Source organism: Seriola aureovittata, chromosome 10 (genome assembly GCF_021018895.1).
Source record: "Seriola aureovittata isolate HTS-2021-v1 ecotype China chromosome 10, ASM2101889v1, whole genome shotgun sequence".
NCBI classification, from domain to species: domain Eukaryota; kingdom Metazoa; phylum Chordata; class Actinopteri; order Carangiformes; family Carangidae; genus Seriola; species Seriola aureovittata.
The window spans coordinates 19966203-19984318 of record NC_079373.1 but is presented as its reverse complement, the minus strand read 5'-3'; the positions used below and the strand labels follow the sequence as shown (position 1 = coordinate 19984318).

Sequence of the window (18116 nt, the reverse complement as noted above, 5' to 3'; positions counted from 1 at the left end):
AACATCTGGTGGTTTACATGCAGCACACACCACCTGCCAGACGCCTTGCAGGCAGTGGCACCACTCGCACCTCTCGAGTCCGCCCCGCAACAACGCGACGACACAGAAATCACCAGGAATATCTAGACAAATTGCGGTTGAGAAGACAACTGCAGAGATAAATGCTGAGGGTTTTTAAACCCTGTTCAGGGTTTCTGCAGATGTAGGCTGGTGAGCAATCTGTCAGATGATTTGTAAATGCTTAGTCATTACAATGTGGGACAACAATTGGGAGGGGTGTGTGTGTCTTTTTGTTTTTTTTTCCTGAGATGCGTGATTTTCCAGTAAGCCAGGTGAAAAATTAGATAACAGCTTGGAAACGACATTTTGGACAATAGGGCGTGTTGAGTTTCATAAAGCACCTTTATCTACAAAATTTTCTCTGATTGGTAAATATGAAAGAAAACAAATGTTTTAATGCAGCAGTTAATTCAATTTAATCATAGAAGCACAAGGCATTAACATATTTGTATTTTTTTTTTATCAAATAACATTTATAAAACTATTGTGCAAAACAATGTCCTTTTAATCTTCTTCAAAGGCTCTGCACCAGTGGATAGTCATAGTCCTCTTAAATTAGGAAATATAACAAGTATGCATAATTTAAACAGCAAGTTGTAAGCTTATACACTATATGTACATTTTTACACATACCTGGATTTTAAGTGCCCCTTACTCAATGATAAAGAACAAGGCAGCTTTTACAATCAGCAAGAAAATCAAGAGGCTGTACAGAGAAAACCATAAAAACAAGCGATGAACTTTTGCTGTTTGGCAGACTCTTTTAAGGAGCTTTCCCAGGCATTTGGCTGTTTTTAAGGTGTTGAAAAAATGACCAGAGGGCATTTTAAAATCTGGACAGGACAGGACTGTACAAACATAACGGTAAAAGTTGTTGAACATGCAGTCTACCATCAACTCAAAACCAAACTCACAAAAAATACAAAATAAATACAATAGTTAATACATTTCAAGTTATTTGCCGACCTTCTAGTCAAGAGATTCACCGTGATTATGAATCTGTCCTCTGTTGTCACACATATGTACATAAAGGTGTACATAGAGTGAGGGAGACAACAAACTGGGCTGAATATCTTTGACCTACAGTATATTTTTGATGTGAAATAAATGTCTTTTGAAACACAGAGAAATCAGAAATGTTTATAGGCCGAATAGATGTAAACACCTTGTGCTGACGTCTTTAACAGTAGTTCATGGCATCTTTGTGCATTACCACACTTTTCAAATATTCTGATTTTTTTTCTCTTTTTGGACAGTCATTCTACATATGTTTTCCAGTATGTCTACTGCTGAGAGTAATTTAGTGTTTCTCTAGTTCGCACACATAGAGCAGATGGTCCTCTGGAGACTTCCCATGGCTCTTGCTGAGGTGAAGCTTGATGGCGTGCTTAGTGGCAAATTTACGGACACAGAGCTGGCAGCGGTACACTGCCCCATTACTACTGCAGTCATCTTGTGATTGTGGAGACAGGAAGGACTCCAGGGGCACAAGTTTCTCTGTGAGACAATGGGAGTCCCTGACATTCTGTTTGGGGGACAACTTGGCCAGGTCCCTGATTCTGAACCCTAGGTGGGCTTCCAGGTGACACACATAAGCTGCTGGGGTTCGGATCTGCGAAGCACAGTCACTACAGAAGAATATAGGCTGACCGGAGTCCAGGTTCTTTAGGAACTTGGTTCTGCCTGTTCTCCTTAGCTGGTACTTGACGTTAGCCAGCCAGTGGCTGATGGTGGTCATGGAGAGACCTGTGAAACGAGACACATGCATTCTTTCCTGCGGGCTTAGGTCATTAATGATATACTTCCCCTCTGATGTCTGCCTCAGGCTTGAGGCGAACTGGGCCTGCAGAAGAAGGAGGTGCTGGGGGTTCCAGTTGGAGTGACGACCCTTACGTTTGTGCCCATGCAGGGACGCGTCGTCGTCGTCATGAGTGGACCCCACAACCTCAGCTTTATCTGCGACCCGGGACCGCGTGGGAGGCTTTGGGACATGGTGGGACTGCGTCAGGTTCCTCAGCATGTCTGAGATATCCGACAATGCATTTTCATGTAGGGGGCTGGTGGATGTGTAGGGAGAGACCACGGTCAGCTTTGCAGGAGTAACAAGAGAGGAGGGGGAGATGGAGGAGGCTGTGGATGAGGGAGTTAGGGGGGCTGAGCCTACAGACCCTCCTCTTTCACTTTTCCCTTTTGTGAGGTCCATAGGCTGGTCATCACTGGGCTGGCAAAAACTATTATCGACTACACTTTCCTGCTTTTTGGTCTGTGAGGGAGGAGCGGCCACAGCAGCCCTCTCAGCCATGCTCTGGCTGAGCCTAGAGAGCAGGCTCAGGGGATCTTGGTTTGGCAAGGAGGGCTTGGCTGCTTTCCCCAAATGAATGTTCATTACTGACTGAAGAGCACTTAGAGGGTTGACAAAGGGCTGCTCTGGAGGAGTATGGCCAGTAATAATGGCGGTACTGCATCTCAGTGTAGAGGCGAGCGGGGATTTGACTGCTGTCTCCCTCTTGGGTTCTGTTGCCGGGGATGCTCTGTCGCTATGGCTTCCCCTGTCGCTATTGGCTGGGGTGACTGCCCTCCATTCCCGAGGTGAGTCAGACTCTCCTCCCTTATGCGATTCACCAGCGTCACTACTACAAGGGGAGAGATGGTTCTCCCTCTTAGGGGACAACTGCTTCACCCTTTGCTCCACTTTCGCTACTTTCTCAGTCACTTTTTTCACTAAATCCTCCATCGCCTGGAAGTTGTTGCTGGGGAAGGGGGAGGACTGACTAAGTGGAGGGGAAATGAGGGGCTGGTTCTTGGACAGTGCTCCGTCCCCTCCGTTGAACAAGAACTTCATTGGGGAATTCTTTTCCATGCTGCCTTGTTGGAGCTTGAGGGCACTGGGGAACTGGTAGGCCGCGTGGATGCTGGGGTAGCCTCCCCAGCTTGGATTCCCACTCTGGGCCTTGTTGATGGCTGATGTCACAGTGTTTTCCAGTGATTTGAGAATATCCAAGCCCCCTTTAGGACTCTCCTTCAGGTCCTCTTCAGTAAGATAGTTATACTTTGAGATGTCAAATTTTTCCTCCTTCTCACCATCTTCCTCCTTTCCAATAGAAACTGAAACTTGCTTTTCATTTCCAACAGCCTCTTGCTTAGTGCACTCTTCCTCAACCTCCTCCTTCTTGATCTCTTTGAGAGGAGGGGAGGTGGCGGGGGGAGTTGTTGTAGTTTGAAGAGGCGGAGGAGAGAAGGTGGAGGGTGCCAGCGGGACAGACTGGACCCTCTGTTCAGTAGGTGTGGCCACTCTCCCAGGGTTGGGGGAGGTGGCCTCAGGGAGTGTTTTGATTCTCTTTCCCACAGAGCTGGTCACCCTCAGGAAGTGTCCTGTCACCATCATGTGGGTTCTCAGCTCTTGCAGTGTATTATGGGAACTCCCACACTCCATACACTTAAGGATCTGGAATTTGTTGGATTCAAACTGCCAAGCGTAGCTAGCGCCGTTCTGGTGGCCGTAGCGGTTGTTAGGGGTGGTGTAGGGGCTGGAGGAAGGTTTCTGTGAAGTTTCGCTCAGGTCTGACTGCGAGTGCTTAGCTTTGGGGGTTCCTTCTCTAGAACGTGGCGAGGCCGTGAGGTCCAACCCCACAAGTCCCCTTTTCTTAGAAGACATGATTTTGGCTGCCACAGGGGCCATGGGCTCCTTCAGAGGCACTTTCTGGTAGTGTTTGGTCTTGATCATGTGGACACTGAGGTCCTGGAGCGATTCAAAGGAGTGGCCACAATACATGCACTTCAAAACTTTCTGGGCATCCTCCTTCCCCTCCATCTCCAACAGGGACCGCTTACGTGGTTTCGACCAGCGCTTTGCGCCGCTGCCTGCCCTGTCCTGGTTGTCATCGCGGTAGTGGCCTGTATCATTCATGTGAACCGTCAGCTCCACCAGGGTGTCATATGCAGCACTACAGCCCTTACAGCGGAATTTACTGGCCCCAGTGAAGATTGAGCCGAAAAGCTTTGGGTTTTGCCTGTGGAGCTGGACCGTACTGAAGAGGCTGGGCTCAGACTGAGGAGGGTGACGGCTCTGGGGAGGATGCTGTTGTAGTGTCTTTGCCACTGCAGACTGGTGCCAGTCATAGCTACCACTGCTGCAGCTGCTACTGCTACTAGTGCTATTGCTGCGAGTCGGCTTCTCTGTAGTAGCCGACAACTGCGCCTGTGGCGGTGTGGAATTAAAGTTCAGCGGTGACCACAAGGGGCCGGTGAGGAAGCTGGAGTAGATAGCCTTCATTTGTTCTAAGGTGTCCATGCCTACAGGAGGTGTCTTAGTGCCACCATTCAGAGGTGGTGTGACCAAGATGCCCTCGGCCTTTCTGGAGGGGCTCTCAAAGTCTGAGAGCCGGTCGCTGGTCTCGCTGACATGCGACTCACTGTCCATCTCTTGTCCCGAGAGCTCTGCGACCCCAGCTGATTCCTGGTCACATGCCTGCTCCTTGGCAGGCCCAACGCTTTGCTCCACAAACTCATCTTTCATGGGAAGGTCATCCTGAGGGGCTGAGGGCAGGTCGTCTGCTTCCGCCTCCTCATCCTCCACAGTGTGCTCTGTCAGCTCCTCAGGAGAATAGGCTGCAAGCAGAATGGAAACAAAGAGAGAAAGAAAGAGATGAGTTAAATTGCAGGGAGTGAAAACGCCATGTTAGAATAACTGGAGAAAAAGTTTCCCTGCTATGTGTGCCCGAGGACTCCCAGGGATAAATGAGCCATCTGTGTGGGAGCCTTTAAAGCTGAGCTGAGAAATTACAGTCATCCCATTTCACCTCATCAACCGTTGAGGTGTTATTTTCCTCTAGGCGAGCCTGTATTTATATACTACCCCAGCCACACGGAACTTATGCCTCCCCTCTTCTCACTCCTTCTATTGGAGGAAAACAAAAAAGAAATATCTTGGCAAAAACATAATGCGCCATTTTATTTATCTCAGGGCGCAACAGCTTGAAATGAAAACTAAATCTGAAATTAATGAAGCCCAATCTCACTGTGGCATTCTCCTCTGGGGTAATAAATGAGTTGGATCAACCTCCATCTGTCAGTTAATATGTCTGACGCCTCTTCATCTGCCTCTTCTCTGATTACACACACATACGTACAGACACACACACACAGACAGACACACACACACACACGCACAGACAAAGAGCACATCTTCAAGAATTTCAAGAGAAAGATGTCAGAATTTTGTTGTGAAATTTTGACATGTTGAATAGACAGCCAACAATGTCATCTGGACTGAAGTGAGCTCATTAGTTTCTTAACATGTAGGAGATAGTCAATACTCTGGTCTCAAGCTGCATTCTTAAAAGCAAAGCTCAACGGTCCAAACAGGTGTTAAATGTCATGCAGACATAATACAAAGAAATTTCACACATGATAAAAAGGAAAGAGAACAGAATAAAGGGAGGAATAAAATGAGACAGAGGGGAAAGAGGGATAAAGAGGACGAGATGAAAGTGAGGATTGTCAAGCAACGTGTCACTCTGCATGCTGGCGCCCGCTGCTCACATGGAGACAGACGATCAGCGTGTGCATGTGGTTGCATGTATGCACACACACATATGTACACACAAACTTCTGTGTCTCCTGTGGTGGTGAGCCAACCCACCCAACGCCAACTCACCCACCGCTCACCCCCTTCTTCCGCACTGTCACCATGCCCCCCTCCCTCATTTCCTGTCCACCTCACTCACTAAACCGCTCAACTTAAGGAAAAACAAATAATGTCTGAAAACAGTGGATGGCCTGTGGACAGGTCTGAGGCCGTTTGGACAATATTGTAAACTAAGACAAATGTCACAGAAAGAAGCTGTAGGTATACACCTTAATGGTTTGGGCACAGTTGAGTCTGTGCATGTGGAGACAAACAGGCACACACACACACATACACACACACTGTGACTAAATCCTTCACCCCCCCCCTTCCACCGCCCCACACATACACGTCCAGTCTAAACAAAAATGTCATAGCTGAAATAACTCTCATTTCCAGTGCTAACAGCCAATCTCTAGGCAGCCATGCGGCTGGCGCTGGTCTGATTTGGGCCCTGGGGGCACAGTCAGCAGGCAGCCCCACTGAGAGGCCGGCCTAATGGAGACCTGGCAGGTGCGGCCCACTCTTCGTCCTCCCGGAGATTTGGTTTGTCACTGGGTATCCATTACCTGCCATTCTCTGCTGATAGGTCCCGACAGCCCTGATCAAAAGATGTCGTCGGGCCCCAGTCCGCTTGGCAGTCAGCGGCATGTCGTTTGTAAAAAGGGCCAAGCAGGGTGTAAATAAAATGACATGATCACTTCCCCAGCCCCTCATGTTCTGGACACAATTATGATAATGTGGACGTGGAGGGGAGGGAGGGGTCTGGGAGGATGGAGAAGAGGGGGCGAGGAGGTAAATCGCTAACGCTCGGGCAAACATGCAAGGGAGATATCTCACTGCTACCAGCGCTCAAGCGACTTGCCCACACCCTCTTTGCTTTTGCTTTACTTTCTCTTCCACTTCTCCTCTGGAAGGTATTTGTGTCAGATTCTCATTTGAAGGAGGAAATCCAGCCAGGATGAGGCAGTTAATGTGTTTGTGTCCTGACTAGCTGGTCACAGATGTCAGCTTGCATCAGGCGAGCCGGGCACACCGCTTGACCAAGTTGTCAGGTCACTTTTCTCTTCCTCAACAAGAAAACACGCCACATATTTCTTCATATTGTCTAGCTATGTCATCAAAATACTGCTATATCCAATTTCATGTCATGCTATCATATCTGTAAGCCTTCCCTGGCCTCTCTCTCTGTGCCTTAACTCTGTAGTAAATGTTTTACATTTCACTCTAATAGAGCTGTAGCACTATAGGTTATTGTTCATTTGTCATTAAGCCTAGATAGCACAGAGAGGGGGAGAGTAGTCCAAAAGGACCAACGATAAAACCTACAGAGTCTAGCCGTGCTCCCAGGCAATTTAAAATGCAAAACAAAAACCATTATGTCTGAGCACTATCTGTTAATTTAATCCCCAATGACTGATAATCCATCACAGAGGGCGACAACCACATCCAATTATTCTCCCTGGCTTGACTGACAACAGAGGTGATTTATCAAGCTAATAAAAGGTGATGGGAGTATAGAGGCTCCCTTAGAATAAAAAAAGGAAGAGGATTATGAATACAACAATACTCTTGGATGCGGTCTTAACTAATATCTAAGCATATGGTATAGGACCAATATATGAGTTTTCCTGGTGTGTGTGTGAGAGAGAAAGAGACAGAGAGTGTGTGTGTGTGTGTTCTTGTAATGATAAAGTGAGCTGATGCCATGTGGGGAAAAGACAAGAATCATTAGGTTCCATGAATGATTCCTTTTTGGAGGGGGGGGGTAAGAAGGGTAGGAGGTGCACATTTGCACAATCAACATCTCAGTCACGGCTCACACAGAAATAGCAGTAACACATTCACACAAACACACAAGCTGCAGAAAATGTAAAACTCACATGCAGAAGATACACAACCTCAAATACACTCTCACGTAATTATAAATAAAGCTACTCAGTCAATTATGACACCCCCCCCACATACACACACCCCTTCCCCAAACACACACACACACGCACGTAGATGCAAGCGATGAGGAAAGACAGTGACATCTTGGCTTCCAGGAGGCATTCCTGTGGAGTATCATTTTCATAAACATAAGGGCCGCAGACGAGGAGGGAGAGATCATCTGATAGAAATACTGCAGTGCTGCTCTGACGATCGGGAACAACAGACAGGGCAGGGACAGGGGGTGATTAAGCAGGAAGGTGCTCTCTCTCTCTCTCTCTCTCTCTCTCTCTCTCTCTCTCTCTCTCTCTCTCTCTCTCTCTCTCTCTCTCTCTCTCTCTCTCTCTCTCTCTCTCTCTCTCTCTCTCTCTCTCTCTCTCTCTCTCTCTCTCTCTCTCTCTCTCTCCTCTCTCTCTCTCTCTCTCTCTCTCTCTCTCTCTCTCTACTCAAGTGCTGCTGAAAGCACTGTCTGTTTTTGATGCTGTGTTTTAAATAGGCCTCATATGCAAGAGTGATAATATGTACTCCTAAGAAACATTCCATCATGCATTTCTCAAGTACAAATCTATGCACTTCTTTGAAGCCTGTAACTGCCTCAGACACGCACACCATTTAATCTCCATATACATTTGAGTATATTTTTGTGAATTTGACTACAACTAACTCCAGTCTGTTTTCTTAAATCCCCCTTGATGACCAGAGTGGATATTCCTGGTCTGGCCTCCATAGTCTGGGAGCCAGATCACACCCAACAGCAGCGGGATAAACAGGATGTGTCATTAAAAACTCTACCTGAGTCTGACCCCTCATACCCAAATGACTGCTTGGTCTCTGAAAAAAAAACCAAAACACTACAACCTTGCCACAGGCGTCGTGATATAAAAAAGCTCAGTCCTTTGTGCGGTCATCATGAGTACAATATTTCATCTGTTTTCTTTTATGCTAAAAAGGGCGCTGCGCAGACAGCAGCACCTACTTCTCTGTGAAATAATTGGTAAAAAAAGAAAATGCTTGGGCCATACAAAAACCAATAATATAAAGTACAATTCAGAGTGTACATTATAGTGTATTATACAGATACAAAAAAGAAATGAGAATGCTTAATTAACACCCTAAGAGGAAAAACAATGTTTGCATGGGTTGCATAGCTTGATTACCTCATTATTTATAACTTTATTACTGTACGCATAGAGAACTGTACCATGCACAAAGACACTACAGGGATCCAGGGAGGGGAGAGGAAACTCTCTACATGGGTGGTCCCTCATAGCTTACTGTAAAGATTACAAGAAAACATTTATGGCGTTGTTCAAAGACAACAACAACAAAAAAAAGAAGAAAAAAAAAACAGAACAGATCACCGGCTAATGTTACCGGTTTAACAAATTTTAAAACTATGCATCATTTTTATCATCTCTTTTTTATCGCATAGGAAGCGGGTTAGACCTAGTTGCCAAGATCTTTGATTACAACATTGGCAGAGATATTTGAAGTCAATTGGTGGTTGGTGCAGATGGGGGGCGGGGGGCTCAGAGAGGAGAGAGTTAAACTGTGTCACAACATGACAAGAGTTTCTTGACATGTGTACAGTATTTTAACTGGACCTTGACGCCCTTAAACCAACACGGCCCCTCAGCGGGGGGCTCTTACTGACAGGAAACAGCTCCAGAACACTACAGGACAGGAAGTCACCCCAGTCTCAATCAAAAAAAAAAAAAAAAAGCTACAAACCGCAGACTTCCACCCACTCTCTCAAGTTTCCCAGCAGCCTAAAACTCTTTAAATAGATCAGAATAATTTAGTCCAAAAACAGCCCCATTCTGTCAAAATAGCAGCAGATCAGTAACATACCTAAAATGCCTTTCTGTTGTACACATTTGTCAAAGTAACACACTCAATCAAACTTAGTTCTCTGTCTCCGTTCCCTTTGATCCTTACAGGCTGGCTGAAAGTCCCACGAGAAAATATGTAACAGGTGATCTGTGGCCATCTGAACAATTAATAAGTCCTGACATTAAGTCGCCTTTTCAGATATGACCGGTGAAGGCTATCGAGTGCTACTCACATTCTGCTTCTTTTTTTTTAATGCATAACTCTGCTACTACATTATTCTCAAGCTATCTCAAGCTATCATGTTACAAGCGATCATGGATGTCTTTGTCAGTTTTTATTTGTGTGTGTTCTCTACCCCCTGATGGCATTGTGAATACATTGTGTCCGCCGATTGTAGTGCAGGATGTGTGATATGGGAGATGGGAAAAACAGAGAGATCATTCTGGCCCCAGGCAAAGCTTAGGGCTGAACCTTGTCAATGCACATAGTAAGAGGAGAAACAGGGAGAGAGAGAGAGTCAGGCAGAGAAACAAAGAGAAAGTGAGGCAGAGAGCGAGAGACACAGGGAAAAAGGTAAAAGAACGACACAGACACTGAATAGATTCGACCCTCGGCCGATTGTTGTGTTATGACCTCAAAGCTGCCAGCTGCACATGCGGACCTTCGAGACCTGAAAATTCATTTCGTTTATCTGACATGAGACGAGCCACAAACACATAAAGGCCTCCCATTACTAATGCTAACACGGAAGGGAACGAGGTGACCAAACTCATAAAGACCCAGTTTGAAACTTGATGCAGTCACAATAAGCGATAAACACAACGGAAACAAACACACAAAAAAAAGAAACACCCCCGACAAAAACAGCTTCCACAGGTGCAGATCCAAGGCCAGTAATAAGGATCGAGGTGCTGCGGGAAGACGGTGTTCCAGTCCGACATACACATCGAGTCTGTCTCGCCTGATGATATGTAGTCAGTCAAACTTCCTTCAACCCACTTCTCTGCCTCCTTGTTTCCATCATTCTTTCTATTCGCCTTTCTTGAGCAAAGCCCGATGAAGCAGAACTGCTATTTATTTCCCCATTCCTTGAACTGTTTAAGCCTCACATAACAATGCTGTTAAAAGGTCATCAGGTTGTGTGAATGAGGCTAGAGGAGGATGAAGGTGGGGCACAAACTAAGTTTAGGATATTGTCTGTGAACTTGGTCCAACACTTGGACTACTGTATGTCTGACTTTTTCTTCCCATTTTACATCTTAATTTCACAGTTTAGACCAGAATTCTTTTACTTGCCAACATTTTTGCGGAGGAACCGGGATTTTGCAAAACAGATTTATACCTGAAGCCTTGCAAATACTAGTGATGTTAGAGATTTTAAACAATATGTCAATTTTAACCCAATAATCTAAATAAACTATCGGGAAAGGTAGACAAGTGTACCTGAACAGTCTGTTACACTTGTCAGTGTATAGAAAAACTGCATGCAAGTCTTAAAACTTTGCAACGGCTTAGTTAATAATTTCAATCTTCATATTTATTTTCACCTCCAGCAGTGTGTTTCTGCAACTGATTAAACTGGACCTGTTTAAACACTGATCTGCTCATGTTTTCTTTGTTCCTCCTTGTACTTACTTGATCAAACTGTCTCAATTTTATCATGCTGGGGTCATGGCAGGGTGGCCAGGTGTCTGACTTTTTGCTGCTGTTGTGTCCTTGTTTCTCTACTAGCAGAATATATTATCATGACTGAAAGAAAACTGTGAAAATATTAACTGAAAAATGTGATTTTCCTTTATGGTTTGGGGTAAGACAGACATTGTTGTAGGTCTGAGATTAAGGTTGTAGTTTAAATAAGCTGTATCTACAATTCAGAGCAGGTCTGCGATCAGGCCTAATGTAGGTCTGAAGATACGGCTGGGACCATAGAACTGACACGGGGGCTAACGGTGAAACAAAGAGATGCTCAGGTCTGAAACTAGGATTAAGTTTGTAGTTTGTGGCTGTGACTAAACCTGGTACCGTGTTTAAAGTTGAATCTTAGGGTAAGGGGGAGGGTGGGGGCTGAAGGGAATAAAGTTGGGGCTTGGGAGTGGGACAACCAAACCCCTCTCACAACACACAGCTGCTGCCATGATCGCCTAGCAACGAGGAGGTGATGGACGCAGCCTAAAGATGGATGGGCACCATAAATCACAGTAGTGTGTAGGAGGAGGAGGTAGGAGACAGAGAGAGGGAACAAGAAGAGGCCAAAAAACAAAACAACTATTTTTTGGGTTTACTTTTCTGTAGCAGCAGCAGAGCTGGCCTTGCCTTGACCTCTCACTGTACTCTTTTATTCATGATTGTTGGGGAATGGCGCAGGGCTGTGGACACTTCTGGGCAAAGCTAAATGGAAACTTCTAGGTAATCATTACAGTGGGTTATATTGGATCCAATGGATCATTTTATAATCTATAATTGCAATAAACTCCATTGAGTCTGAGTCTGAGTTCTGTGTGCCCTTCGGTGTCTAGAGTTTTTTCATGATTCCACTAACTTTTTAAAGATGATAATAATGACAGACTACACCTTTCATAAAGCAACCCTCCAGGCAAGGCAATCTGGGTAGTGTAGTTGCGGGATAAACATCCCTGGGCTATCTGATTATGGCCTACTGCTGCGGCACTGGTGTCTAGTAACACTCAGAGAGAGCGCTCAGCCATCCATCACACAGTGAGTGTCTGTCTAAGGCTTTCCACCCTGCTTCTTCTCGTCCTGGCTCTCCAGTTACAGCCATACACGGCCGGCCTAAATAATATTCTTCATGATAAATGGCACTATAAGCCTGGTATCCATCATTAATCTGATTTTTAAAGAAGCATCCATCTTGGAGAGAGCCTGTTAGGGCCACGGGAGAGCAGAGCAGCTCGGGTTCATTTAAAGGCCAGGCTGCTGCATGAGTGATACCTGTCAGCTCTGCTCATCAGGGAGCAGCACACATACACACACACACACACACTCACTCTTAGAACATTAAACATTGACACCATATGGCCACACGTGTACACACACACACACACACACACACACACACACACACACACACACACACACACACACACACACACACACACACACACACACACACACACACACACACACACACACACACACACCTCTACAGTGCCTCTAAGCATGTCTGCTGTGCATATATTATGAGTACACAACACTAACACACTTGTCGGACCTTTATACTCACAAAGCATATTTCTCTCCTTCATTCAGACATCTAGAGATGTGTCATGGAAGAACATTCTGTCACTCATCAAAACACAACTCAGTGTAACTCAATCCTCCCTGTCATCTCGAAAAAATCTCCCCTCCCAAACATGTCTCCTCAAGGGTTTGAGGAAAACTCATTCTTCCCTGGAAAAACTCTCTCTCACACACACACACAAAAACGACTCGTCTCTTTTCCTAGCTCTCCATTCCAGTGTGTCTCTCCACTGACTCTGCACCTCATTCTCCATTCCTCTCCTTCTCTTTGTCTCCCTCTGTCCACTCTCTGTCTTGTTTTCCCCTCTTTCACTCTCTCTTTCTCTTCCTCTCTGCCCCCTATCCACCTCCCTTCTCTGTGTGTCTGGTAAAGCCTGTTTGATAAATGACACACGTCACCGTGTCAGAAGCGAAGGGTGGGTCAGTGATAAATGACTCTGTTGAAAAGGAAATCGGCTCTCTGGCATGGCCGAGCTATTCTCCTCCTGGATTGGGTTTCAGGACCCCTGAAGACCGGAGCGGCTCAGTTTCCCCGAAAAGAGCACACATCCCACCAGGCTCTGACGCTCTCTACCTCTGGGAGGGGTGGGAGAATGAGAGAGAGAGAGAGAGAGAGAGAGAGAGAGAGGGTGGGTGGGAGGTGTGTTGGAGGGATCCAGTCTGTCCCAATTGTCGCCACAGTGCAGCTGCATCTATCACAACAGCGGTGGGACTATTTTTACAAAGCCTCCGACTCAGTGCCCAGACAGCAGTCCCGGCTGAAAACCTCGGCTGAAAGCACACTGAAAGCTGAAAGGAAGAGTGGATGGCAAACGGTTTTCTATTTGTGACACTACTACAGCACTTACACTCCTCTTTCTCTCCCAGAGTCCAACCCTATGGCTTGACATCTGCCAAGTGTGTGTTAAAAAAGAGAGAAGGCCCATTTCACCGCCCCCGCTCTTCTTCTCCTTTTCGTCCCCACCACCAGCACCTCCTCCTCTTCCTCCCCCTCTGCCCTCTTTCTCTCTTCTCTTACACTCTCTCTTTCACTCACTGGCTGCCAGGGTGGCACTGTTATCATTACACAGGCAGGATTTATGGAGTCGGGGCTTATGGCAAAAACAAAAAGGCATCTGTCAATACCTGTGGGAAACACTCTGTCAGCCTTCCTCCTCCTCCTTCCACTGGTGCTTACAGCCTCATTAGGTATGCACTTATCAGACACATAGATCACAGACGTGACTCAACCTCCCCGGAATCCAGCCACAGGACTTTCATTAGCAACAGGGCCTGCAAGGCCAAAACATTCGCCGCGCTCACACCTGCAAACAACGCCAGCAGAGGCGTGCTGTTGTTAAAGCTCGCTAGCGCTGTCAGTCCGTATGTTGGCCGAACAATTAGGTCCCAACTCGAACTCCCCTGCTGCTTCCGTTAAGGCAAGCTTTTCACACATAAACAACAGGAAGGCAGACAGATATAAAAAACAGCTTACTTCACATGAGTGCTGCTTTTACAACCCAGTCACAACATGAGCGCATGTGTCTGTAATGTGTGCTGTAAATGCTTGTATCTTTACTAGTGCCAACACTGCATGTTTGTGTGCTACGTCTTGTGTGCTACGTCTTGTGTTTCTACGACGACATATATTCTGTATAGTTAATGTGCAGAGACAGAGAGAAAGGAGGAGTAGAAGAAACTGGGCGATGTAAAAGGCCTACAGGGTTAAGAGAATTATGGCCTGACCCCAGCAGGGGGTCTACAGTTACAATTCCTTTCATCACTATCACAAGCCAAACAGCACACACACACACACACACACATTCAAACCCAACAAATCAGAAAGTGCATGCCTGCTGATCTGACACACACACACACACACACACACACACACACACACACACACACACACACACACACACACACACACACAGGAAGACATGAGTGATGGCTGCCAGTCTGGCAGCTATAATCCTGACCCTGCAGAAAGAGGAGACCGTTGCTGTGGAGCCTGGTCCACATCAGACTCCCCCACCCCTCTACTTCTGTGTTGGACTCTCACACACTCCCAGACAAATGACCAGAGTACAGGTTATGACAGAGAAAAGGGGAGAGGGTGGCTTTCTCTCCGGTGGCCTGACAGCGCATTGACACACACAACACTCTGAATACTGCAAATACACTGCCACCCCTCTGCAGACATTCTGTGCAGGTTAGACATTCCAGTGAAATAGCCGTGTCTTTTTGCCCATGTGCTGTAAAGCCGATGTCGACTTCCTGTTAAGTCGGTGGGGTATTTCAACTTTCTGCAGCCATTTCAACAGCTCTGGACTCCGGGTTTGCAGCGCAGCAAAGGAAGGAGGTCTGTGTTTCCACAGCTGGGGAGAGTGTTTTTCTCATGTTTGCTCGGCTGTTTACGTGGCCAGCTGCCCTTGGTTGTTAAGAGCACTCAGACCTGACCCAGGTACGCAGGCCCATTTGTCACCTGCAGCGGAAAATTGAGTTACAGCACAACCAAAGGCGAGCGGCTCTGTGTAATATCAAGTTGATTACATCAAAGTGGTGGCAAACCTCATTGGGCTGGGCACCCCGAGCTTGTCATCTCCAATCACAGGGCCTGTCAGGACTCCATCAGCCTCACGGCTAATTGGACCAACGCTAATGAAGCAGGCAAAACAAGTTTTCCACTGTGGAGAGAGAAACCCTCTCAGACGGAGGAAGGAAAGAAAGAGAGGGAGAAGCTGAGAGATTGTGTGTTTGAGAGACAATGAGAGAGCAAAGCAGGGTGTGTGTGTGTGTGTGGGGGGGGGGTAGATTTTTCATGCAAGTCTCAAGGTTGCAGTGGGCTGACTCTCCCCCTAAGTCCCTAATCAAGGCCCATCATCTGTCATCCTTTTCTTTGCTCTCTCTATCACCATGCTCTGTGCTGCAATCAATTCATCATCACCCTTTGTGTGCCACTGAACAGTTGACAACTTTATAACTTGCAGCTGCACAGGCTGACTGACAGGGGTGGAAGGGGAGCATGAAAAAATGAAGAAATGAATAGATGAATGAATGAACAAAGAAGCATGGTTTAAGAGAGAAAAAGTTGTTTTCTAAAAACACAAAACGATCTATATTACAGCCTTTTATTCCCTTTCGTCAACAGAGAAACAGCAGTGTAGCAGGGAGGAGAGAGTGGAGAGGAGAGGAGGAGATGAAAAAAAAAAAAAAAAACATCCTTCTCACTGATCTGAAATCAGAAAGCTTTCAGTCATTCTTTATGTGCTCCCCGCGGCCACTCTGAGCCAGTGAGCATGTACATTAGGCTGGGGCATTTTGATGAAATAAAAGCCCAGGCCAGCTTATGGCTAAACAGAATGGGAGCACTCACTCAGCCTGTCTCTGATTGACCATTAAAGCCATTGATGAATGGGCCTGTCAGGGGAGAGACAATTAAATCAAACATGAAACAAAGCCGTTGTGACGGCCCGGTCTGACAGAGCAAACCCATTCCTCCCCTCCATTACATAGCACACGGCTCCTTTTACAACCCCTAACCCACTCCTCCCGCCTCCTCTACCCACTGAGTGTGTGTGTGTGTGTGTGTGTGTGTGTGTGTGTGTGTGTGTGTGTGTGTGTGTGTGTGTGTTCGAAGTGAACAAGTGAGCATGTGCACATGGGAGTGTGATGTTCTCTACTGGAAGTGTGCACGTCTGTCTGTGTGTGTGATGTCTCACTGTGAAACCACTTTGTCCCTCCGTCTTTCACTTTTTGGTGAGTTACTTGACCATTAGAGTGAGAGAAAGGAAGAGGGGGAGAGAAAGAGAGAAAGAAAGAGAGAGCGAGAGTGTGTGTGTGTGTGTGTGTGTGTGTGTGTGTGTGTGTGTGAGTGAGTGTGTGTGTGTATATATATGTGAGTGTGTGAGAAAGAGAGAGGGAGAGAGAGTAAAAAGTACACAGGGCCTTTCAAAGTGGTTTAAACGTGACGTCAGGGGCCTGCAGCACATGGTGGGAAGTGATTTTCTGATGCAAATCGGGAAGGATCAGATCAAAGCCGCATGACAGCCAATCAATCAACCGTCAAATCAGACATGGCAACTGTCGATTATGGCTCCTTCCAGCCCACGAAACCCCATTGTCTGCCCTCAAATTGTTTATCTTATCCCAAGAAAAGAAAAAAAAAAAAAGCTCAGAGGTAGGGGCTTTTTTTCCGCTTGTGCAAAGAAGTTATGCGCTCGGATCAAATGCGCACAAAGCCCTCACGTCCCCCTTATGGCACGCCTCGGGCACTCACCATCAAGAAAACACTGCTTATTTTGGAGAGGGTTTATTGTTACGGATCAAATGTAGATGGCAGCCTGGGATCGGCGAACTATCAGCGATTCAAGTTGGGAACAATAGGAAGCGAAAGTTTACAGCAGCCAACTCATCCGATGGGACTACAGTAGCTGCGCGGCGTGGAGAGCGAAAACGCAGATCGTTGTATACAAAGTGTACATCCGTTTTCAAAAGACAACAGTTTCTATGAGGTCTCGCAAGAGTAGCCAAGAGTGACAAAGCGCATCGTTAGAAAACACAAAGTGGAAACGGAAATGCAGTGACTGTAAAGTGAGCTTTACAAAACAAAGGTAACATCCGCAGCTTTAGGATAGTAAGCCTTGTTTTTTTTTTTTTACGCACATTATAGTTGGATACACATACCTGCTGCGCGCTTGGGCGCCTCTTGTTTCCTCCGTGGCATTTTTATTTGCGGGGATTTCCGTGAAACTCTTCTTTTTTTATTTGATATGCCCCCTCGCTGTATCCGGGAAGATCCACCTCTACTCAAAAGAGATTCACGCCTTCGTGTAGTAGACTGCACAACATCGGGGAGTCCGATGGAAAGAAAAACTAAAAATCATCGTTACGGAATCACAGCCTGCGGCGAAAACTCAACGAAAAAATAAATAAACGGGGTGGTAGTGTCGGTGGCGGTGTCGGGGAATATTTTGTTTTTGGTGTGGTCGCGTTCAGAATGTCAGCGGTGATAGCCAGCGTCCACCTCGGCTGCCTGGTCTGGCAACAGGCAAAGTTGAGGGATAAGAGAGACGATCGCGTCACTCACAGCAGGAGAATGGGCAAACCCACCGCTCCGTTAACTCTTTACTTCTCAGAGAGGGGCGGACACCACACACCACACACCGAGTGTCCTCCTACCTCTGCTCTTCGTGTGAATCACAGCGCATGGGTTATTAGCTGATCATCACACACCGAAGGCTGATTACCACCGGCCACAAAACCACAAACAACATATGAATAATATTCCAATTATGTCAACAGATCATGTGTCGGATGGCTTCATCGTCACTGAATTCAACGTTTATCACATTTTAGTTTTAATCTGTCATGATCATATTGCTATGGGGATGTATGTCTTTGCTGCTTGCATAACTAGTTATTAGTC

General features: G+C 46.4%; 1 protein-coding gene across 1 annotated transcript; it reads right to left on the bottom strand.

Moving 5' to 3' along the window:
• Positions 1-451: 451 nt before the first annotated feature.
• Positions 452-17763, bottom strand: tshz3a (teashirt zinc finger homeobox 3a). Its single transcript, XM_056387956.1, has 2 exons — positions 17375-17763; positions 452-4668 (listed from the first exon to the last, which is right to left on the bottom strand). Exons 1-2 carry the CDS (start codon positions 17412-17414, stop codon positions 1361-1363), a joined length of 3348 nt encoding a protein of 1115 aa, XP_056243931.1. The 5' UTR covers positions 17415-17763; the 3' UTR covers positions 452-1360.
• Between the last annotated feature and the right edge of the window lie 353 nt (positions 17764-18116).

What these genes read in the sequence shown, in the direction of transcription:
- tshz3a (XM_056387956.1), bottom strand. Translation starts at nt 17,414, where the DNA reads ATGCCACGGAGGAAACAAGAGGCGCCCAAGCGCGCAGCAG. An exon ending in GGCGCCCAAGCGCGCAGCAG is followed by an intron (nt 4,669 to 17,374) that starts GTATGTGTATCC and finishes TTCTGCTTGCAG; the next exon opens with CCTATTCTCCTGAGGAGCTG.